The sequence below is a fragment of the Macaca thibetana genome, chromosome 1, assembly GCF_024542745.1.
Source record: "Macaca thibetana thibetana isolate TM-01 chromosome 1, ASM2454274v1, whole genome shotgun sequence".
NCBI lineage: Eukaryota > Metazoa > Chordata > Mammalia > Primates > Cercopithecidae > Macaca > Macaca thibetana.
Genome location: NC_065578.1, coordinates 45,468,334 through 45,485,522, shown reverse-complemented (window position 1 = coordinate 45,485,522; position 17,189 = coordinate 45,468,334). Strand labels below are relative to the sequence as shown.

Sequence of the window (17,189 nt, the reverse complement as noted above, 5' to 3'; positions counted from 1 at the left end):
TAGGCCTGTCAGACCCTGACCCAGGGCTACTCCCAGTCACCCCTAGGCCCACACTTACCATCCTGGGCCTAGGAGTTTAAAACGTCAAGTACCCATGAGCCAAAGGTCAAAAGCAGGCAGCGGCTAAGCGTGTAGGAGGACCAGAGTCTAATCAGCAGAGGGGGCTGCTACATTATTGAGAGGACCGGCTAATTAAAGAGGGGGCATGGATGGCGGGACTCCGTCCAGGAACTGGGGTTTGCACCCAAACTGTGAGAGTGTCCGTCCTCAGTAAGCCGAGACGAGAGATTAGGCCAAAGTGGAAGAGACCAAGCAGAGATTAGTGTGGGACTGGGGGAGGAGGCAGGTGGAGTCCCAGACTGGGCGGAGTGGAGTGGGGATGATGGTCCCAGACTGGGCGGAGTGGAGTGGGGATGATGGTCCCAGTCCGGGTGAAGGGAGGAGGTAGTTGCGCGGCGGGGCGGGGTGGGGGTGGGGGGGGGTGGGGGGGGTAATCACTGGCCAGGAAGGAGAAGCTGTGGTGAAAGTCCGAGGCCTGGGTGGGGAGGGCAAGTCCGGAGAAAGGAGATTTCCCAGGGCTGGAGGTGGAAACCAGGATAAGACTCAGGGAGGTCGAGCAGGAAGCCACGCGGGGTCTGTAAAAGACCCAGGTTAGGAGGGGAATACCAGGAGGGGCTGAAAAGAGCGACAGAGATGGACGCAGACCCCAGCACCTCCCTCTCAACCTTCCTCTTCCCAAAGCGCGCGTTAACAGCCGCCAAGACTCACCGACCCGCCAAGACCGGGTCAATCGAACCTCCCGCCGCGCTGCTGTCGTATCACCCATTGGCTGTGTTCGATGAGTTCGGCCCTCGCGACCCAAGGAAGAGGCGGGAATAGTGCTGCGCCCAATGAGGAGTCTGGGCTGTGGAGCTGGAGAAGCTAAATTGACCTACTAGGAGGCGTGACTTAGGTGGAAGGGCGGGGCCAACAGAGGTGGGCGGTTGGGCGAGAAGAAAGGGGCGGGGACGGGGCGGGGAGAGGGCGGGGCAGGAGGGGGAATGTGGGGGGGCGAAGGGCGGGGCCATCAGAGGTGAGCGGTTGGGCGAGAAGAGCGGGGCGGGGCGAGAAGAGCTGGACTGGGCGGGGAGGGGCGGGGCCAACAGCGGGGGGAGGTTGGGTTAGAGGAGCGGGGCAGGGCTAGAAGAGCTGGAATGGGCGGGGAGGAGCGGGGCAGAATTACTGCCTGCGAGCTGGAATTCGGCCCCTGTCTTGGGCGTTTGTCCCAGGTCGGTGAGCTGTGGTCTCGCAGCTATGGAAGGGACGATTTACGCCACATTGAGCAGCGGAGGAGTTACCACCTGTTGTGGACAACTGGGGATTATGAAAGGCGGCACATTTCTGGGAGTTTGGATTGCATCTACAGTGGTGCCGGGTCTATAGCAGAGGGCCGGGGTTGGAGTCAGGCCTCGCCCACCCAGAAAGTGGGGAGAGGCATTCGGCCCAGACTGCCACGTGGTGGACTCGGGCAGTGGGAGTCCCCGGATGACGCGACTTTCTCGCTCAGGGATGTCTTGAAAGAAGCTGCCTTCCTCTCCAAGGCCAAACCGCGTTGGAGGAAGCGTGGTGTTTGGAGTCTTAGATTTAATCATCCAATCTCTCAAAACGTCAGTTTCTTCATATCTAAAGTGGCATTAGAATAGTACCTCCCCCCGAAGGTTATTCTGACAAGTAAATTAATGTGTGTAAAGCACCCAACAGCGGCATGCACAACCTAGGTTCTCACTAATAATGATAAGGGTATATATATATATATATAGTATTTACCACCAGGCATTTCTGAGCTTCTAAGATAAAAAAATTCATATAATGCTCATGACTATGAGGTAGGTTTATTCTTGTCCCCATTTTGTAAGTGAGGAAACAGGCCTAGATAGGCTAGTAACTTGTCCAAGGTCACACACCTGACTATAGCTTAAGCCATCCTCACAGGGTTATCAAGAATTCTGAGGTCGGGCATGGTGGCTCACACCTGTAATTCCAGCACTTTGGGAGGCTGAGGCGGGAGGATTGCTTGAGCCCAGGACTTCCGGACCAGCCTGGGCAACACAGAGAAACCCCATCTCTACAAAAAAATTAGCCAGGCATGGTGGTGCACAGCTGTAGTCCTAGCTATTGCAGAGGCTGAGCTTGGAAGGATCTCTTGAGCCTGGAAGGTCAAGCTGCAGTGAGCCGAGATTGTGCCATTGCACTCCAACCTGGAGGACAGAGCAAGACACTATCTCAAAACAAAGAATTCTGGAGAGAAATATCGTTTTAATTAAGTATTAATTGTTTGGGAGGCTGTGGCGGGCAGATCACTTTAGGTCAGGAGTTTGAGAACAGCCTGTCCAAAATGGTGAAGCCCTGTCTCTACTAAAAGCACAAAAATTAGACGGGCGTGGTGGCAGGCACCTGTAATCCCAGCTACTCATGAGGCTGAGGCAGGAGAGTCACTTGAACTCAGGAGGCAGAGGTTGCAGTGAGCCAAGATCACACCACTGCACTCCAGCCAGAACGACAGAACGAGACTTTGTTTCAAAAATAAATAAATAAATAAATATTTCTGGTTCTAGTTTCCAGTAATAGCAAATAAATGTAGTCAGATTAACCCTCCCACAAATAACAATGACAAACTCCAGGGAAAAAAATATTTTGAAAAACCAATTATTCCAGGGCACTGGACAGTGGCCAAATACAACTGCAACTGGTGAGATTAGAGAAGCTGTGGCCTCTTGCTTAGGGCATTCCCCAATCTGCAAGGAACTCTGGTGTGAAGACACAGCTTTATTACCTTGAGGTGTCAGGGAACAGAGTTTGAGGCAGGCAGGGCAACCAAAAAGTTACAGGAGAAATCCTAAAAAGGAGAGTGTTGCAGAGGGGGTGAGCCCCAACATTTGGGTAAGACAAGTCCTCCCAATTCCTTGGTTGACTGCTTACGTATACTTGTGCAGGGGTAACAAGAAACCCAGAAAAAAAAAAAAAAAAAAAAAAAAAAAAAAGCAGCAGGTAGAAGGTAGAACTGGATGAAGATTTTAGCTTCTGCCCTCTGCTGCAGATGATTGATTTGGAATTAAAAATCTAGCCAAATTAGCTCCCTGCCAGAACAAAAGCTGTTCTTCAGAGGAAAATTCTGCAAACGGCATAAAAAAAAGTTTCGAGACACGATCTCACTGTGTTGTCCAACCTGGAGTTCAGTGGCACTATCACAGCTCACTGCAGCCTTGACCTCCCAGGCTCAATCTCCCACCTCAGCCTCTCAGGTAGCTGGAACCATAGGCATGTGCCACCATTCCTGACTAATTTTGTTAATTATTTGTAGAGTTGGAGGTCTCACTATGTTGCCCAGGATGGTTTCAAACTCCTGAGCTAATCTTTCTGCCTCAGCCTCCCAAAGTGCTGGGATTATAGGCATTAGCCACTGTGTCCAATCTAGGATGAAAACATTCTATATATTGAGATGATGTGGCATTACAGTAGGTCTTTTTTTTTTTTTTTTTTTTCCAGAGTCTTGCTTTGTCACGAAGGCTGAAGTGCAGTGGCGCCATCACAGCTCACTGTAGCCTTGACCTCCTGGGCTCAAGCAAGCCTCCCACCTCAGCTTCCCAAGTAACTAGGACCACAGGCATGCATGACCATGCCCAGTTAATTTTTTGATTGTTTGTAGAGACAAGGTCTCAGTATGTTACCCAGGGTGGTCTCAAACTCCTGGGCTCAAGCAATCCTACCACCTTAGCCTCCCAAAGTGCTGGAATTATAGGGGTCAGCCACTGTGCCCAGCCTTTAATTAAAAAATAAAATAAAATGAAAACAAAATACAGACAATTTAAAATCAACAAAAACAGTAGATTTATCCCCATCAAACTTGAAATACTAAGGAAAATTCTTCACACTAAAGAAAATAACAGGCTAGGCTTGGTGGCTCATCCCTACGATTCCAACACTTTGGGAGGCAGAGGTGGGCAGATCACTTGAGCCCAGGAGTAGACTGGGTAACAGGGTGAAATGCTGTCTCTGAAAAAATACAAAAATTAGCCAGGCATGGTGGGTGTGCCTGTAGTCCCACCTACTAGGGAGGCTGAGGTGGGAGGATTGCTTGACCCCGGTAAGTGGAGGTTGCAGTGAGCCCAGATCATACTCTTGTACTCCATCCTGGGTGACAGATCAAGATCCTGCCAAAAAAAAAAAATTAACTGGGAGTGGTGGTGTGTGCCTGTAGTCCCAGCTACTCAGGAGGCTGAGGTAAGGAAGATCAATGAACCCAGGAGGTTGAGGCTGCAGTGAGCTGTGACTGTACCACTGTACCCCAGCCTGGGTGACACAGTGAGACCCTGTGCCAAAAAATAAAAATAAAAATAGGCCAGGCGTGGTGGCTCACACCTGTAATCCCAGCAGTTTGGGAGGCTGAGGTGGGTGGATCACAAGGTTAGGAGTTCAAGACAAGCCTGGCCAACACAGTGAAACCCCGTCTCTACTAAAAATACAAAAATTAGCCGGGCGCGGTGGCTCAAGCCTGTAATCCCAGCACTTTGGGAGGCCGAGATGGGCGGATCACGAGGTCAGGAGATCGAGACCATCCTGGCTAACACCGTGAAACCCCGTCTCTACTAAAAATACAAAAAAACTAGCCGGGCGAGGTGGCGGGCGCCTGTAGTCCCAGCTACTCCGGAGGCTGAGGCAGGAGAATGGCCTAAACCCGGGAGGCGGAGCTTGCAGTGAGCTGAGATCCGGCCACTGCACTCCAGCCCGGGCTACAGAGCAAGACTCCGTCTCAAAAAAAAAATAAAATAAAATAAAATAAATTAAAAAAATAAAAATAAATAAATAAATAAATAAATAAAAATACAAAAATTAGCTGGGTGTGGTGGCATGCGCCTGTAGTCCCAGCTACTTGGGAGGCTGAGGCGGTAGAATCACTTGAACCTGGGAGGTGGAGTTTGCAGTGAGCAGAGACCGCCCCATTGTACTCTAGCCTGGGTGACAGAGTGAGACTCCGTCTAAAAAAATAAATACATAAAAATAAAAATAAATGTAACCCAACAATCTACAGGAAGGAATGAGGATCACCAAAAATGGTAAATATATGGATGTGGTAGACAGAATAACAGCATCTAAAAGATGTTCATAGGCTGGGTGGCTCACACCTGTAATCCCAGCACTTTAGGAGGCCAAGGCAGGAGGATTGCATGAGTCCAGGAGTTCAAGACCACCCTGGGCAACATAGTGAGACCTCATCTTTACAAAAAATAAACAAAAATTATGGAAGTGTGGTGGCGTGGCGTGTTCCTGTAGTCCTGGCTGCTTGGGAGGCTACAGCAGGAGGATCACTTGAGCCCCAGAGGTTGAGCCTGCAGTGAGCCAAGATCACACCACTGCACTCCAGCCTGGGCAACAGAGAGAGACCCTGTCTCAAAAAAAAAAAAAAAAAAAGTTGGCCGGGCGCGGTGGCTCAAGCCTGTAATCCCAGTACTTTGGGAGGCCGAGACGGGCAGATCACGAGGTCAGGAGATCAAGACCATCCTGGCTAACACGGTGAAACCTCGTCTCTACTTAAAAATACAAAAAAAAAACTAGCTGGGCGAGGTGGCGGGCGTCTGTAGTCCCAGCTACTCGGGAGGCTGAGGCAGGAGAATAGCGTAAACCCGGGAGGCGGAGCGTGCAGTGAGCAGAGATCTGGCCACTGCACTCCAGCCTGGGCGACAGAGTGAGACTCTGTCTCAGAAAAAAAAAAAAAAAAAAGTCATGCCTCAATCTCCAGAATCTGGAATGTGATAGGTTACATAGCAAAGGAGAATTAATACTGCAGATGGAATTAGTCTGTTAATTGTCTGACTTTCATTTTATTTTATTTTCTTGAGACAGAGTGTTGCTCTGTTGCCCAGGCTGAAGTGCAGTGGTGCAATCTCGGCTCACTGCAACCTCCGCCTCCCAGGTTCAAGTGATCCTCCTGCCTCAGCCCCCCTAGTAGCTGGACTTACAGGCACATGCCACCATGCCCGGCTAATTTTTGTATATTTAGTAGAGACAGTGTTTTGCCATGTTGGCCAGACTGGTCTCGAATTCCTGACCTCAGGTGATCCACCCACCTCAGCTTCCCAAAGTGCTGGCATTGCAGGCATGAGCCACCACACCCAGCCGATTGTCTGACTTTTTGATGGGGAGATTATCCTGGCTTATCTGGATGGGTCCAGTGTAATCACAAGGATCCTCATCAATGGAAGAGGGAGGCAGAGGAGTCAGTGTCACCTGGAAAATTGAAGGAAATGGATTATCCATTAAAGCCTCCAAAAAAGAACACAGCCCTGCCAGCACCTTGATTTTACCCTAATGAGACATATCTTAGACCTCTGACCTCCAAAACTCAAAATTCATTTGTGTTGTTTTCCACCACTAATTTGTGTCGATTTGTTACAGCAGCAATAGGAAACTTCTTTGGTTAATATAAAAGTCTGACTTTAAAAAAATTATTCTCTTTAAAAGACATATGACATGTTAAAACAAACACTATAACCATATTCTGGTGTTTATAACATATGTAGGTATAGTACATCTGAGAGCAATAACTCAAAGGACTAGGCCAGAGTGAAACAGCCTTTGCAAAAATTATAACTGAGGGAGTTATGACAGTGAGAGAGATCAGACCTAATCAATTCCATCTTCCTTCTAACCTGTAATCTGTCCTTGTTCATTCCTGGGTGTTGGGCAAACCAACTTTGGGAAGGACTTCAATTCATTGTTTGACTCTGAAACAAAATTGATAATAGCCTTTTCTCAAAAAGACCCCCTTCCTGCCTGGGGATAAGTCTGCCTTTGAGGGATAATATGGTTTGGCTGTGTCCCCACCCAAATCTCATCTTGAATTCCCACATGTTATGGGAGGGACACAATGGGAGGTAACTGAATCATGGGAGCAGGTCTTTCCCATGCTGATCTGTGATAGCGAATAAGGCTCATGAGGTCTGATGGTTTTATATGGGGGAGTTTCCCTGCACAAACTCTCTCTCTTTGCCTGCTGCCATTCATGTAAAACATGACTCACTCCTCCTTGCCTTCCAGCATGATTGTGAGGCCTCCAGCCATGTGGAACTGTAAGTCCATTAAACCTCTTTCTTTTGTAAATTTCCCATTGGTGGGTAGGTCTTTATAAGCGGTGTGAAAATGGAGCAATACACAGGACTAACAAATTAGCTACCAGATTAGAAATTATGGTTTAGGGATCGTGCAACCTCTGGCTCCAAGAGGCTGAACCTCCCCAAATTGCTCCTGGGGATAACATCACTATTGTAAACCCTAAGATCAGTGCCTGAGATATTTTGCAGCCCCTGCACTGGATGGATCAGCTGACGCCATCCAGACCAGTCATCTGGCTCACCCAGTGCTGCCATCCCACCCAGGAGCAAAACACAGTAAGAAAACCTCATTTTGACCCCTATGACTCCATCTCCAACCTGACCAATCATCACTCCCCACTTCCCAAGTCCCTACCTGCCAAATTATCTTTAAAAACTCTGATCCTCGAATGCTCAGGGAGACCGACTTGAATAATAATAAAACTCCAACTCCAGTCCTGGGTGTATTACTCTTTTTCTTTTCTTTTCTTTTCTTTTCTTTTCTTTTGAGACAGTCTCGCTCTGTCACCCAGGCTGGAGTAGAGTGGTGCAACTCGGCTCACTGCAACCTTTGCCTCCCCAGTTCAAGCAATTCTCCTGCCTTAGCCTCCCGAGTAGCTGGGATTACGGGTGTGTGCCACCATGCCTGGCTAATTTTTTTTTTTTTTTTTTTTTGAGACGAAATTTCACTCTTGTTACCCAGGCTGGAGTGCAATGGTGCAATCTCAGCACACCGCAACCTCCGCCTCCCTGGTTCAAGCAATTCTCTTGTCTCTGCCTAGCCTCTTGAGTAGCTGGGATTACAGGGATGTGCCACCATACCCAGCAAATTTTTTTTTTTTTTTGAGATGGAGTGTGGCCTTGTCACCCCGGCTGGAGTGCAATGGCATGATCTCGGCTCACTGCAACCTCCACCTCCTGGGTTCAAACAATTCTCCTGCCTCAGCCTCCCAAGTAGCTGGGATTACAGATGCCTGCCACCACATCCAGCTAATTTTTGTATTTTTACTAGAGGCAGGGTTTCACCATGTTGGCCAGGCTAGTCTCAAACTAGCCTGTTGACCTTGTGATCCACCCACCTCGGCCTCCCAAAGTGCTGGGATTACAGGTGTGAGCCTCTGCGCCAGGCCTAATTTTGTATTTTTGGTAGAGATGGGGTATCACCCTGTTGGTCAGGCTGGTCTCAAACTCCTGATCTCAGGTGATTCACCTGCCTCGACCTCTCAAAGTGCTGGGATTACAGGCGTGTCCCACTGTACCCGGTCCATAAAGTTTAAATTTTTAAGTATTTTTCATGTATTGGTCCTTTTATCATTTTAAAATGTCCCTCTTTTTCTCTGGTAATACTCCTTTCTTGAAGTTTATTTTGCCTAATACTAATTTCCCACATTCCTTTGATTAGTGTTTACATGATGTATTTGCCCCAACCATCTACCTTCAATGTATTTGTATTTTTGTGTTTAAAATTCATCTCTTGACCAGGCATTGTGGCTTATCCCTGTAATCCCAACACTTTGCAAGGCCATGGCAGGTGGATTGCTTTAGCCCAGGATTTCAAGACCAGTCTGGGCAACATGGTGAAACCCCATCTCTATTTAAAAAATACAAAAATCAGCCAGATGTGGTGGTGTGCACCTGTAGTCCCAGCTAGTTGGGGGGCTGATGTGGGAGGATCACTTGAGCCCAGGAGGTTGAAGACCAGTAAGCCATCAATGCACCATTGTACTCTAGCCTGGGTGACAGAATGAGACACTGCCTCAAAAAACTAAAACTAAAAATAAAATCCCTCTTGTAGACAGCACATGAATCTAGCTCTTTTTTCAGTCTGACAGTCTGTTTTTTAACTGCAGTGTTTATTCCACTTACATTTAGTGTAATCATTGACATGTTTAGATTTAAGGCTTCCATTTGCTACTTGTTTTCTGTTTGTTTCATCTGTTGACAGAACAAGTTGACAAAAATTCTGCAAATATATAGAAGATTTGAACAATACTATCAAACATTTGATCAAATTGACACTTGCAGAATACCCAACAACTGAAGAATTGATGTTCTTTTCAATGGGGTAAGCAACATTCCCCAGATGGGCCACATTCTGGGCTATAAAACATGTCTGAATAAATTTTTAAAAATCAACAACTTACAGAATATGTTCTCTGAATTACATGAGAAATCAGTAAGAATAGACTTTCTAGAAAAGTCTGAAATATTTGGTAGTTAAACAGTATACTTCTAGGCTGGGTGCAGTGGCTCATGTCTGTAATCCCAGCACTTTGGGAGGCTAAGGCAGGAGGATTTCTTGAGACCAGGAGTTTGAGACCAGCCTGGGCAACATGGTGAGACCCTGTCTCCACAAATAATAAAAAATTAGCTAGGAGTGGTGGTACATGCCTTTAGTCCTAGCTACTCAGGAGGCTGAAGTGGGAGGATCACTTAAGTCTAGGAGGTTGAGGCTGCAGTGAGCTGTGATCATGTCACTGCACTCCATTCTGGGCTACAGAGCAAGACCCTGACTCAAAAAAAGAAAAAAAGACTCCTAATTAACCCACAGGAAAAGAAGAAATAACAAAGGAAATTATAAGAATTTTATTTTATTTTTGTGTTTTTAAAAATTTGAGGCTGGGTGTGATGGCTCATGCCTGTAATCCCAGCATTTTGGGAGGCCGAGGCAGGTGGATCACCTGAGTTCAGGAGTTCGAGACCAGCCTGGCCGACATGATGAAACCCTGTCTCTACTAAATGCAAAAAAATTAGCCGGGCATGGTGGCGCATGCCTGTAATCCCAGCTACTTGGGAGGCTGAAGCAGGATAATCATTTGAACTTGGGAAGTGGAGGTTGTAGTGAGCCGAGATTGCACCACTGCACTCCAGCCTGGGCAACAAGAGCAAAACTCTGTCTCAAAAAAAAAAAAAAAAAAAAAAAATTGAGACAGGGTCTTGTTCTGTTGCCCAGGGTGGAGTACAGTGGCTTGATCACAGCTTACTGCAGCCTTCAACTCTTGGACTCAAGTGATCCTCCCACCTCAGCCTCCTGAATAGTTGAGACCACAGGTGTGCACCACCATGTTTTGCTATTAATAATTTTTTTTTTTTGAGACGGAGTCTCACTCTGTCGCCCAGGCTGGAGTGCAGTGGTGCCATCTTGGCTCACTGCAAGCTCCGCCTCCCAGTTTCATGCCATTCTCCTGCCTCAGCCTCCCGAGTAGCTAGGACTACGAGTGCCCGCCACCACGCCCAGCTAATTTTTTTGTGTTTTTAGTAGAGACAAGGTTTCACGATGTTAGCCAGGATGGTCTCAATCTCCTGACCTTGTGATCCTCCCAACTGGGCCTCCCAAAGTGCTGGGATTACAAGTGTGAGCCACCGCGCCCGGCCAATAATTTTTTAAATTTAATTTTACTTTTTAGTAGAGCCAAGGCCTTGCTTTGTTGCCCAGGCTGGTCTCGAACTCGTGGCCATCTGCCTTAGCCTCCCAAAGTGCTGGTATTACAGGCATGAGACACCACTCCTGGCTGTAAGACATTTTTAACTGAGCAATAATAAAATACAATAGTAAAAATGAATACAGTGTAGATAAAGAATGCTTAGAGAGAAATTTATAGCTTATAAGAGAATAGAGGCTTAAAATCAATTGTCTAATGATCTAAGTTTCTACCTTGAGAAGCTGGAGGGCCAGGCACAGTGGCTCACTCCTATAATCCCAGCACTTTAGGAGGCTGAGGCAGGTGGATCACTTGAATCCAGGAGTTTGAGACCAGTCTGGACAACATGGCAAAACCCTGTCTCTACAAAAACAAACAAACAAACAAATATATATATATATGTGTATTATATATGTGTGTATATATACACATATATATATGTATGTGTGTGTATATATATATGCATACAAAAATTAGTCAGGCATGGTGACATGCACCTGTGGTCCCAGCTACTCAGGAGGCTGAGGTGGGAGGATCGCATGAACCCAGGAGGCAGAGGTTGCAGTGAGCCAAGATCACACTGCTGCACTCCAGCCTGGGTGACAGAGTGAGACCCTCTCTCAAATAATAAAATAAAATAATCCAGGCAAGGTGCCTTACATCTGTAATCCCAGCACTTTGGGAGGCTGAGGTGGGTGGATCATTTGAGGTCAAGAGTTCAAGACCAGGTTGGCCAACATGGTGATACCCTGTCTCTACTAAAAATACAAAAATTCGGCCGGGCGCAGTGGCTCACACCTGTAATCCCAGCACTCTGGGAGGCCAAGGCGGGTGGATCACGAGGTCAGGAGATGGAGACCACCCTGGCTAACACAGTGAAACCCCATCTCTACTGAAAATGCAAAAAATTAGCCGGGCGTGGCGGCGGGCGCCTGTAGTCCCAGCTACTTGGGAGGCTGAGGCAGGAGAAAGGCGGAGCTTGCAGTGAGCTGAGATCGCACCACTGCACTCCAGCCTGGGCGACTGAGTGAGACTACGTCTCAAAAAATAAATAAATAAATAAAAATTAAAAAAAAAAAATACAAAAATTCACTGGCTGTGGTGGGGCACGCCTGTAGTCCCAGCTACTCAGGAGGCTGAGGCAGGAGAATCGCTTGAACCCAGGAGGCAGAGGTTGCAGTGAGCTGAGATCACACCACTGCACTCTAGCCTGGGCGACAGAGTGAGACTCTATCCCAAAAATAAATACACAAATAAATGTAAAAAATAAAAATAAAACGCAGAAGCTGTAGGAAGCTGAGCAAATTAAATATAAAGTAGAAGGAAGGAGGCTGGGCATGGTGGCTCATGTCTGTAATCCCAGCACTTTGGAAGGCTGAGGCAGAAGGATCACTTGAGGCCAGGAGTTTGAGACCAGCCTGGGCAACATAGTAAGACCCTGTCCATACAAAATAAAAAATTAGCTGAAAGTGGTGGTGCATACCTATAATCTGAGCTACTAAGGAGGCTAAGGTGAGAGGATCCCTTGAGCCCAAGAAGTGGAGGCTGCAGTCAGCTGTGATTACATCACTAAACTCCAGCCTGGGTGACAGAGCAAGACTCTGCCTCAAAACAAAACAAAAGAAAAACAAAAACAAACAAACAAACAAAACAAACACCAAAGTAGAAAGAAGAAAATAATAAAGATCAAGTAAAATTCAATGAAACGAAAAAGAGAGAAACACTGAGAAAATTAACAAAGCCAATAGATGGTCCTTTAAAAAGATTAAGAAAATAGATACACTCCTAGCAAGATTAACCAAGAATAAAATGAAGAAGCACAAAGTATATATCAGGAATGAGAGGATGCCACTATAGATCCTACAGACATCAAAGGACAAAGGGAGGAGATCTGGGAAGATGATGGCTATGGTAGCAGCTTTTCAATCTCTTTGAATTCCCAAATAAAAACTGAGACAGCAAATGTATAGTTAAGGGAAAAAAAACAACAGGCCAAGTGTGGTGGCTCATGCCTGTAATCCCAGCACTTTGGGAGGCCAAAGCAGGTGGATCACCTGAGGTCGGGAGTTTAAGACCAGCCTGGCCAAGAGAGTGAAAATCCCATCTCTACTAAAAATTAAAAAAAAATAGCCAGGTTTGGTGGTACACCTCTGTAATCTCATCTACTTGGGAGGTTGAGGCATGAGAATTGCTTGAACCCAGGAGGCAGAAGTTGCAGTGAGCCAAGATCACGCCATTGCACCCCAGCCTGGGCAACAGAGTGAGACTCTGTCTCCAAAGTAAAATAAAATAAAATAATAAATTAATTAATTTTAAAAATAAAATGAGGCTGGACGCGGTGGCTCACACCTGTAATCCCAGCACTTTGGGAGGCTGAGGTAGGCAGATCACGAAGTCAGGAGATTGAGACCATCCTGGCTAACACGGTGAAACCCCGTCTCTACTAAAAATACAAAAAATTAGCCAGGAGTGGTGGCAGGCACCTATAGTCCCAGTTACTCAGGAGGCTAAGGCAGGAAGCAGAGGGTGCAATAAGCCAAGATCGGGCCACTGCACTCCAGCCTGGGTGACAGAGCGAGACTCCATCTCAAAAATAATAATAATAAAATAAATAAAAAATAAAATGAAATGAAATAGCAGGTGAGTGAAAGGAGCCCACAGTGGGAAGGACTAAAGGGCAGGAACAGGTCTGGTTCCCTATAAACTGTCAAAACTGACCCACGAGGGCTTCCTTCTATGACCATGCCCCACACTGAGGATAAATTCCTGGGAGAGAGGATGTGCACAGTGGCTCCTGCCTATAATCCCAGCACTTTGGGAGGCCAAGACAGAAGGATCACTTGAGCCCTGGAGTTTGAGACTAGCCCAGGCAACATAGCAAGACCCCGTCTCTACGAAAATTAAAAAAACTGGGTGTGGTGGCACACGCCTGTGGTCCTGGCTACTCAGGAGGCTGAGGTGGGAAGATCACTTGAGCCCAGAAGGTGAGGCTGCAGTGAGCAGAGATACTGCTACCTGCACTTCAGCCTGGGTGACAGAATGAGACACTTAATCAAAAAATAAAAATAAGAAAGAAAATAGCTCTGAGTGGAATCAATATGTAGTAGGATGAGGACAACAGAGGAAAAATGAGGAGCTAAAGACCGACATGGAGGAGGGGAACAGAGCCAGGAAATTGCAGAAGGGTGCCACAGGCAACAACAGATGAGGGAGCTCTATAATGTTATAAAAACTCTCCTGAACTTCACCTCATTCTTTCAGTTCAAAAAAACTAATTTCACATAAAATGAGCAATAGAAAAGTAGCAAAGTCAAGGCTGGGTACAGTGTCTCATGCCTGTAATCCCAGCACTTTGGGATGCATAGGTGAGCGAATCACTTAAGGTCAGGAGTTCGAGACCCGCCTGGCCAACATGGTGAAACCCCGTCTCTACTAAAAATACAAAAATTAGTCGGGCGTGGTGGCTACTTGGCTCCCAGGTACTCGGGAGGCTGAGGCAGGAGAATCGCTTGAACCCGGGAGGCAGAAGTTGCAGTGAGCTGAGATCGTGCCACCACACTCCAACCTGGGCAATAGAGTGAGACTGTCTACAAAAAAAAAAAAAAAAAAAGGGTTGGGCGTGGTGGCTCACGCCTATAATCCCAGCACTTTGGGAGGCCGAGGTGGGTGGATCATGAGGTCAAGAGATCAAGACCATCCTGGCCAGCATGGTGAAACTCTGTCTCTACTAAAAATACAAAAATTAGTTGGGCGTGGTGACATGCCTGTGACACATGCCTGTGGTCCAGCTACTCAAGAGGCTGAGGTGGGAAGATCACTTGAACCCAGGAGGTCGAGACTGCAGTGAGCTGTGATCAGGCCACTGTACTCCAGCCTTCTTAAAAAATAAAAGAACCAGAAGAATAACATTACTACAGACAATGAAAGTGCACCAAAAAGATGTGCCACAAAGCATATCAAAACTACAAACAAGCTAAAGGACACCAAAAAAATGATATAATACATGAAAGAACATACATCAGGGAGGCGGAGCTTGCAGTGAGCCGAGATCGCGCCACTGCACTCCAGCCTGGGCGACAGAGCGAGACTCCGCCTCAAAAAAAAAAAAAAAAAAAAAAAAAAAAAAAGAACATACATCAGAATTAGAAAAACTCAGAAACGAGATGACAGAACTAATTCTGAAAGGAATGAGGAAAGAACTGGATATACAAGAAAAAATCATTGTAGAAATGAAGACTAGGGCTGGGTGCAGTGGCTCACGCCTGTCATCCCAGCACTTTGGGAGGCCGAGGCAGGAAGATCGCTTTGAGCTCAGAAGTTCAAGACCAGCCTGGCTAACATGGCAAAACCCCATCTCTACAAAAGAAAAAAAAAAAATTAGCTGGGTGTGGTGGCTTGCGCCTGTGGTCCCAGCTACTCAGGAGGCTGAAGTAGGAGGATCGCCTGAACCCTGGAGGTGGAGGCTGCAGTGAGCCGACCACTGCACTAAAGCTTGGGTGACAGAGCAAGATCCTGTCTCAAAATAAATAAATAAAATAAAATAAAATTATAGAATTAAGGCACCATTTTGCAATCTCCAATGAATTAATACAGGCAACACTTGAAAAAATCACAAACATAGAGAAACTAGATTTATATGCCTTCTCTTTTTCTTTCTTTTTATTTTTTGAGATGGATTCTCACTCTGTCACCCAGGCTGAAGTCCAATGGTATGATCATGGCTCATTGCAACCTCCACCTCCCAGGTTCAGTGATTCTCATGCCTCAGCCTCCCAGTAGCTAGGATTACAGGAATCTGCTACCACACCTGGGTAATTTTTGTATTTTTATTTGAGACGGGGTTTTGCCATGTTTGGCAGGCTGGTCTCGAACTCCTGACCTCAGGTGATTCAACTGCTTCAGCCTCCCAAAATGCTGGCATTACAGGTATGAGCCACTGCGCCCACTGATTCATATGCCTTCTAATGTCTTGCCAAAGTGATCAAATCAGAGTTTAATCCAGCCTCTGGATCCAGCTACTAATTTGCAGGACATAGCAAGAACACAGAACATTTAGAACTGCATCATAAGTATGTAATCAGCAAAATCCAGACTGCAGTAAATTCTGTTAGTCAGATAGCCCAGAATCTTCAACAAACAAATTGTAAGAAATTAAGAGGCTGGGCACGGTGGCTCATGCCTGTAATCCCAGCACTTTGGGAGGTCAAGGCAGGCAGATTGCTAGAGATCAGGAGTTTGAGAATAGCCTGGCCAACATGGTGAAACCCCATCTCTACTAAAACCACACACACACACACACACACAAATTAGGCAGGCATGTTGGCATGCACCTGTAATCCAGCTACCCAGGAGGCTGAGGTAGGAGAATCGCTCAAACCCAGGAGGCAGAGGTTGCGGTGAGCCAAGATCACACCACTGCACTCCAGCCTGGGCGACAGAGTGGAGACCGTGTCTCAAAAACAAAAACAAAAACAAAAACAAAAACAAAAAACAAGAAAATTTTATGGTTTTTTTTTTTTTTTTTTTTTTTGATACAGGGTCTCACTCTGTAGCCTAGGCTGGAGTGTGGTGGTACGATCTTGGCTCACTGCAACCTCTGCCTCCCTGCAACCTCTGCCTCCTAGGCTCAAGCGATTCTCCTGCCTCAGCAGCTGGGATTACTGGTACCTGCCACCACTCCCGGCTAATTTTTCTTTTTTTTCTTTTTTTTTGAGACGAAGTCTGGCTCTATCGCCAGGCTGGAGTGCAGTGGCGAGATCCCGGCTCACTGCAACCTCCACCTCCTGGGTTCAAAAGATTCTCCTGCCTCAGCCTCCTGAGTAGCTGGGACTACAGGCACACGCCACCACGCCCAGCTAATTTTTGTATTTTTAGTAGAGACGGGGTTTCACTCTGTTGGCCAGGATGGTCTCGATCTCTTGACCTTGTGATTTGCCCACCTTGGCCTCCCAAAGTGCTGGGATTACAGGCATGAGCAACCATGTCCGGCTTAATTTTTTGATTTTTTGTAAGAATGAGGTCTCACTCTGTTGCCCTCGCTGGTCTTGAACTCCTGAGCTCAAAAGATCCTCCTGCCTCGGCCTCCCAAAGTTTTGGGATTACAGGCATAAGCCACCACACCTGGCCGGAAATGTTATGAACAACATTATGCCAATAACATTGACAATTTAGATAAAATAGACAAATGTTTTGGAGAAAAAAAAACAACTTACCAAAACTAACTCAAAATGAAAGTAAAAGTCTAAATAGCCTTATATCTACTAAAGGAACCTGTTATCAAAAACATCCTCATACCAGTCTGGGCCACGTGGCAAAACCCTGGCTCTACAAAAAAAGTACAAAAATTAGCCAGGCATGGTAGCACACCTGTAGTCCCAGCTACTCAGGAAGCTGAGGTCGGGGGATCACCTGAGCCTGGGGAGGTCAAGGCTGCAGTGAGCCATGATCGTGTCACTGCACTCCAGCTTGGGCATCAGTGTGAGATCCTGCCTCAAAAAAACAAAAAACGTCCCCATAAAGAAAACTCTAGGCCCAGATGATTTTACTAAGTAAATTATGTCAAATACTAAATACTACTACCTACCCTACATAAAGATAAAGCAAAGGAGGAGGAAACACTACTTCACTCTTTTTAGGAGGC

At 46.6% G+C, this 17,189-nt stretch overlaps 1 protein-coding gene across 1 annotated transcript in view; it reads right to left on the bottom strand.

Annotated features, from left to right (window-relative positions):
• The window catches only part of RAD54L (RAD54 like), a 31,881-nt gene extending 31,120 nt beyond the window's left edge, over positions 1-761 (bottom strand). The window contains exon 1 of the mRNA XM_050801631.1: positions 59-761. Coding sequence (XP_050657588.1) covers positions 59-61 — 3 coding nt within the window. The 5' untranslated portion in view covers positions 62-761. The remainder of the gene's footprint in view (positions 1-58) is intronic.
• Between the last annotated feature and the right edge of the window lie 16,428 nt (positions 762-17,189).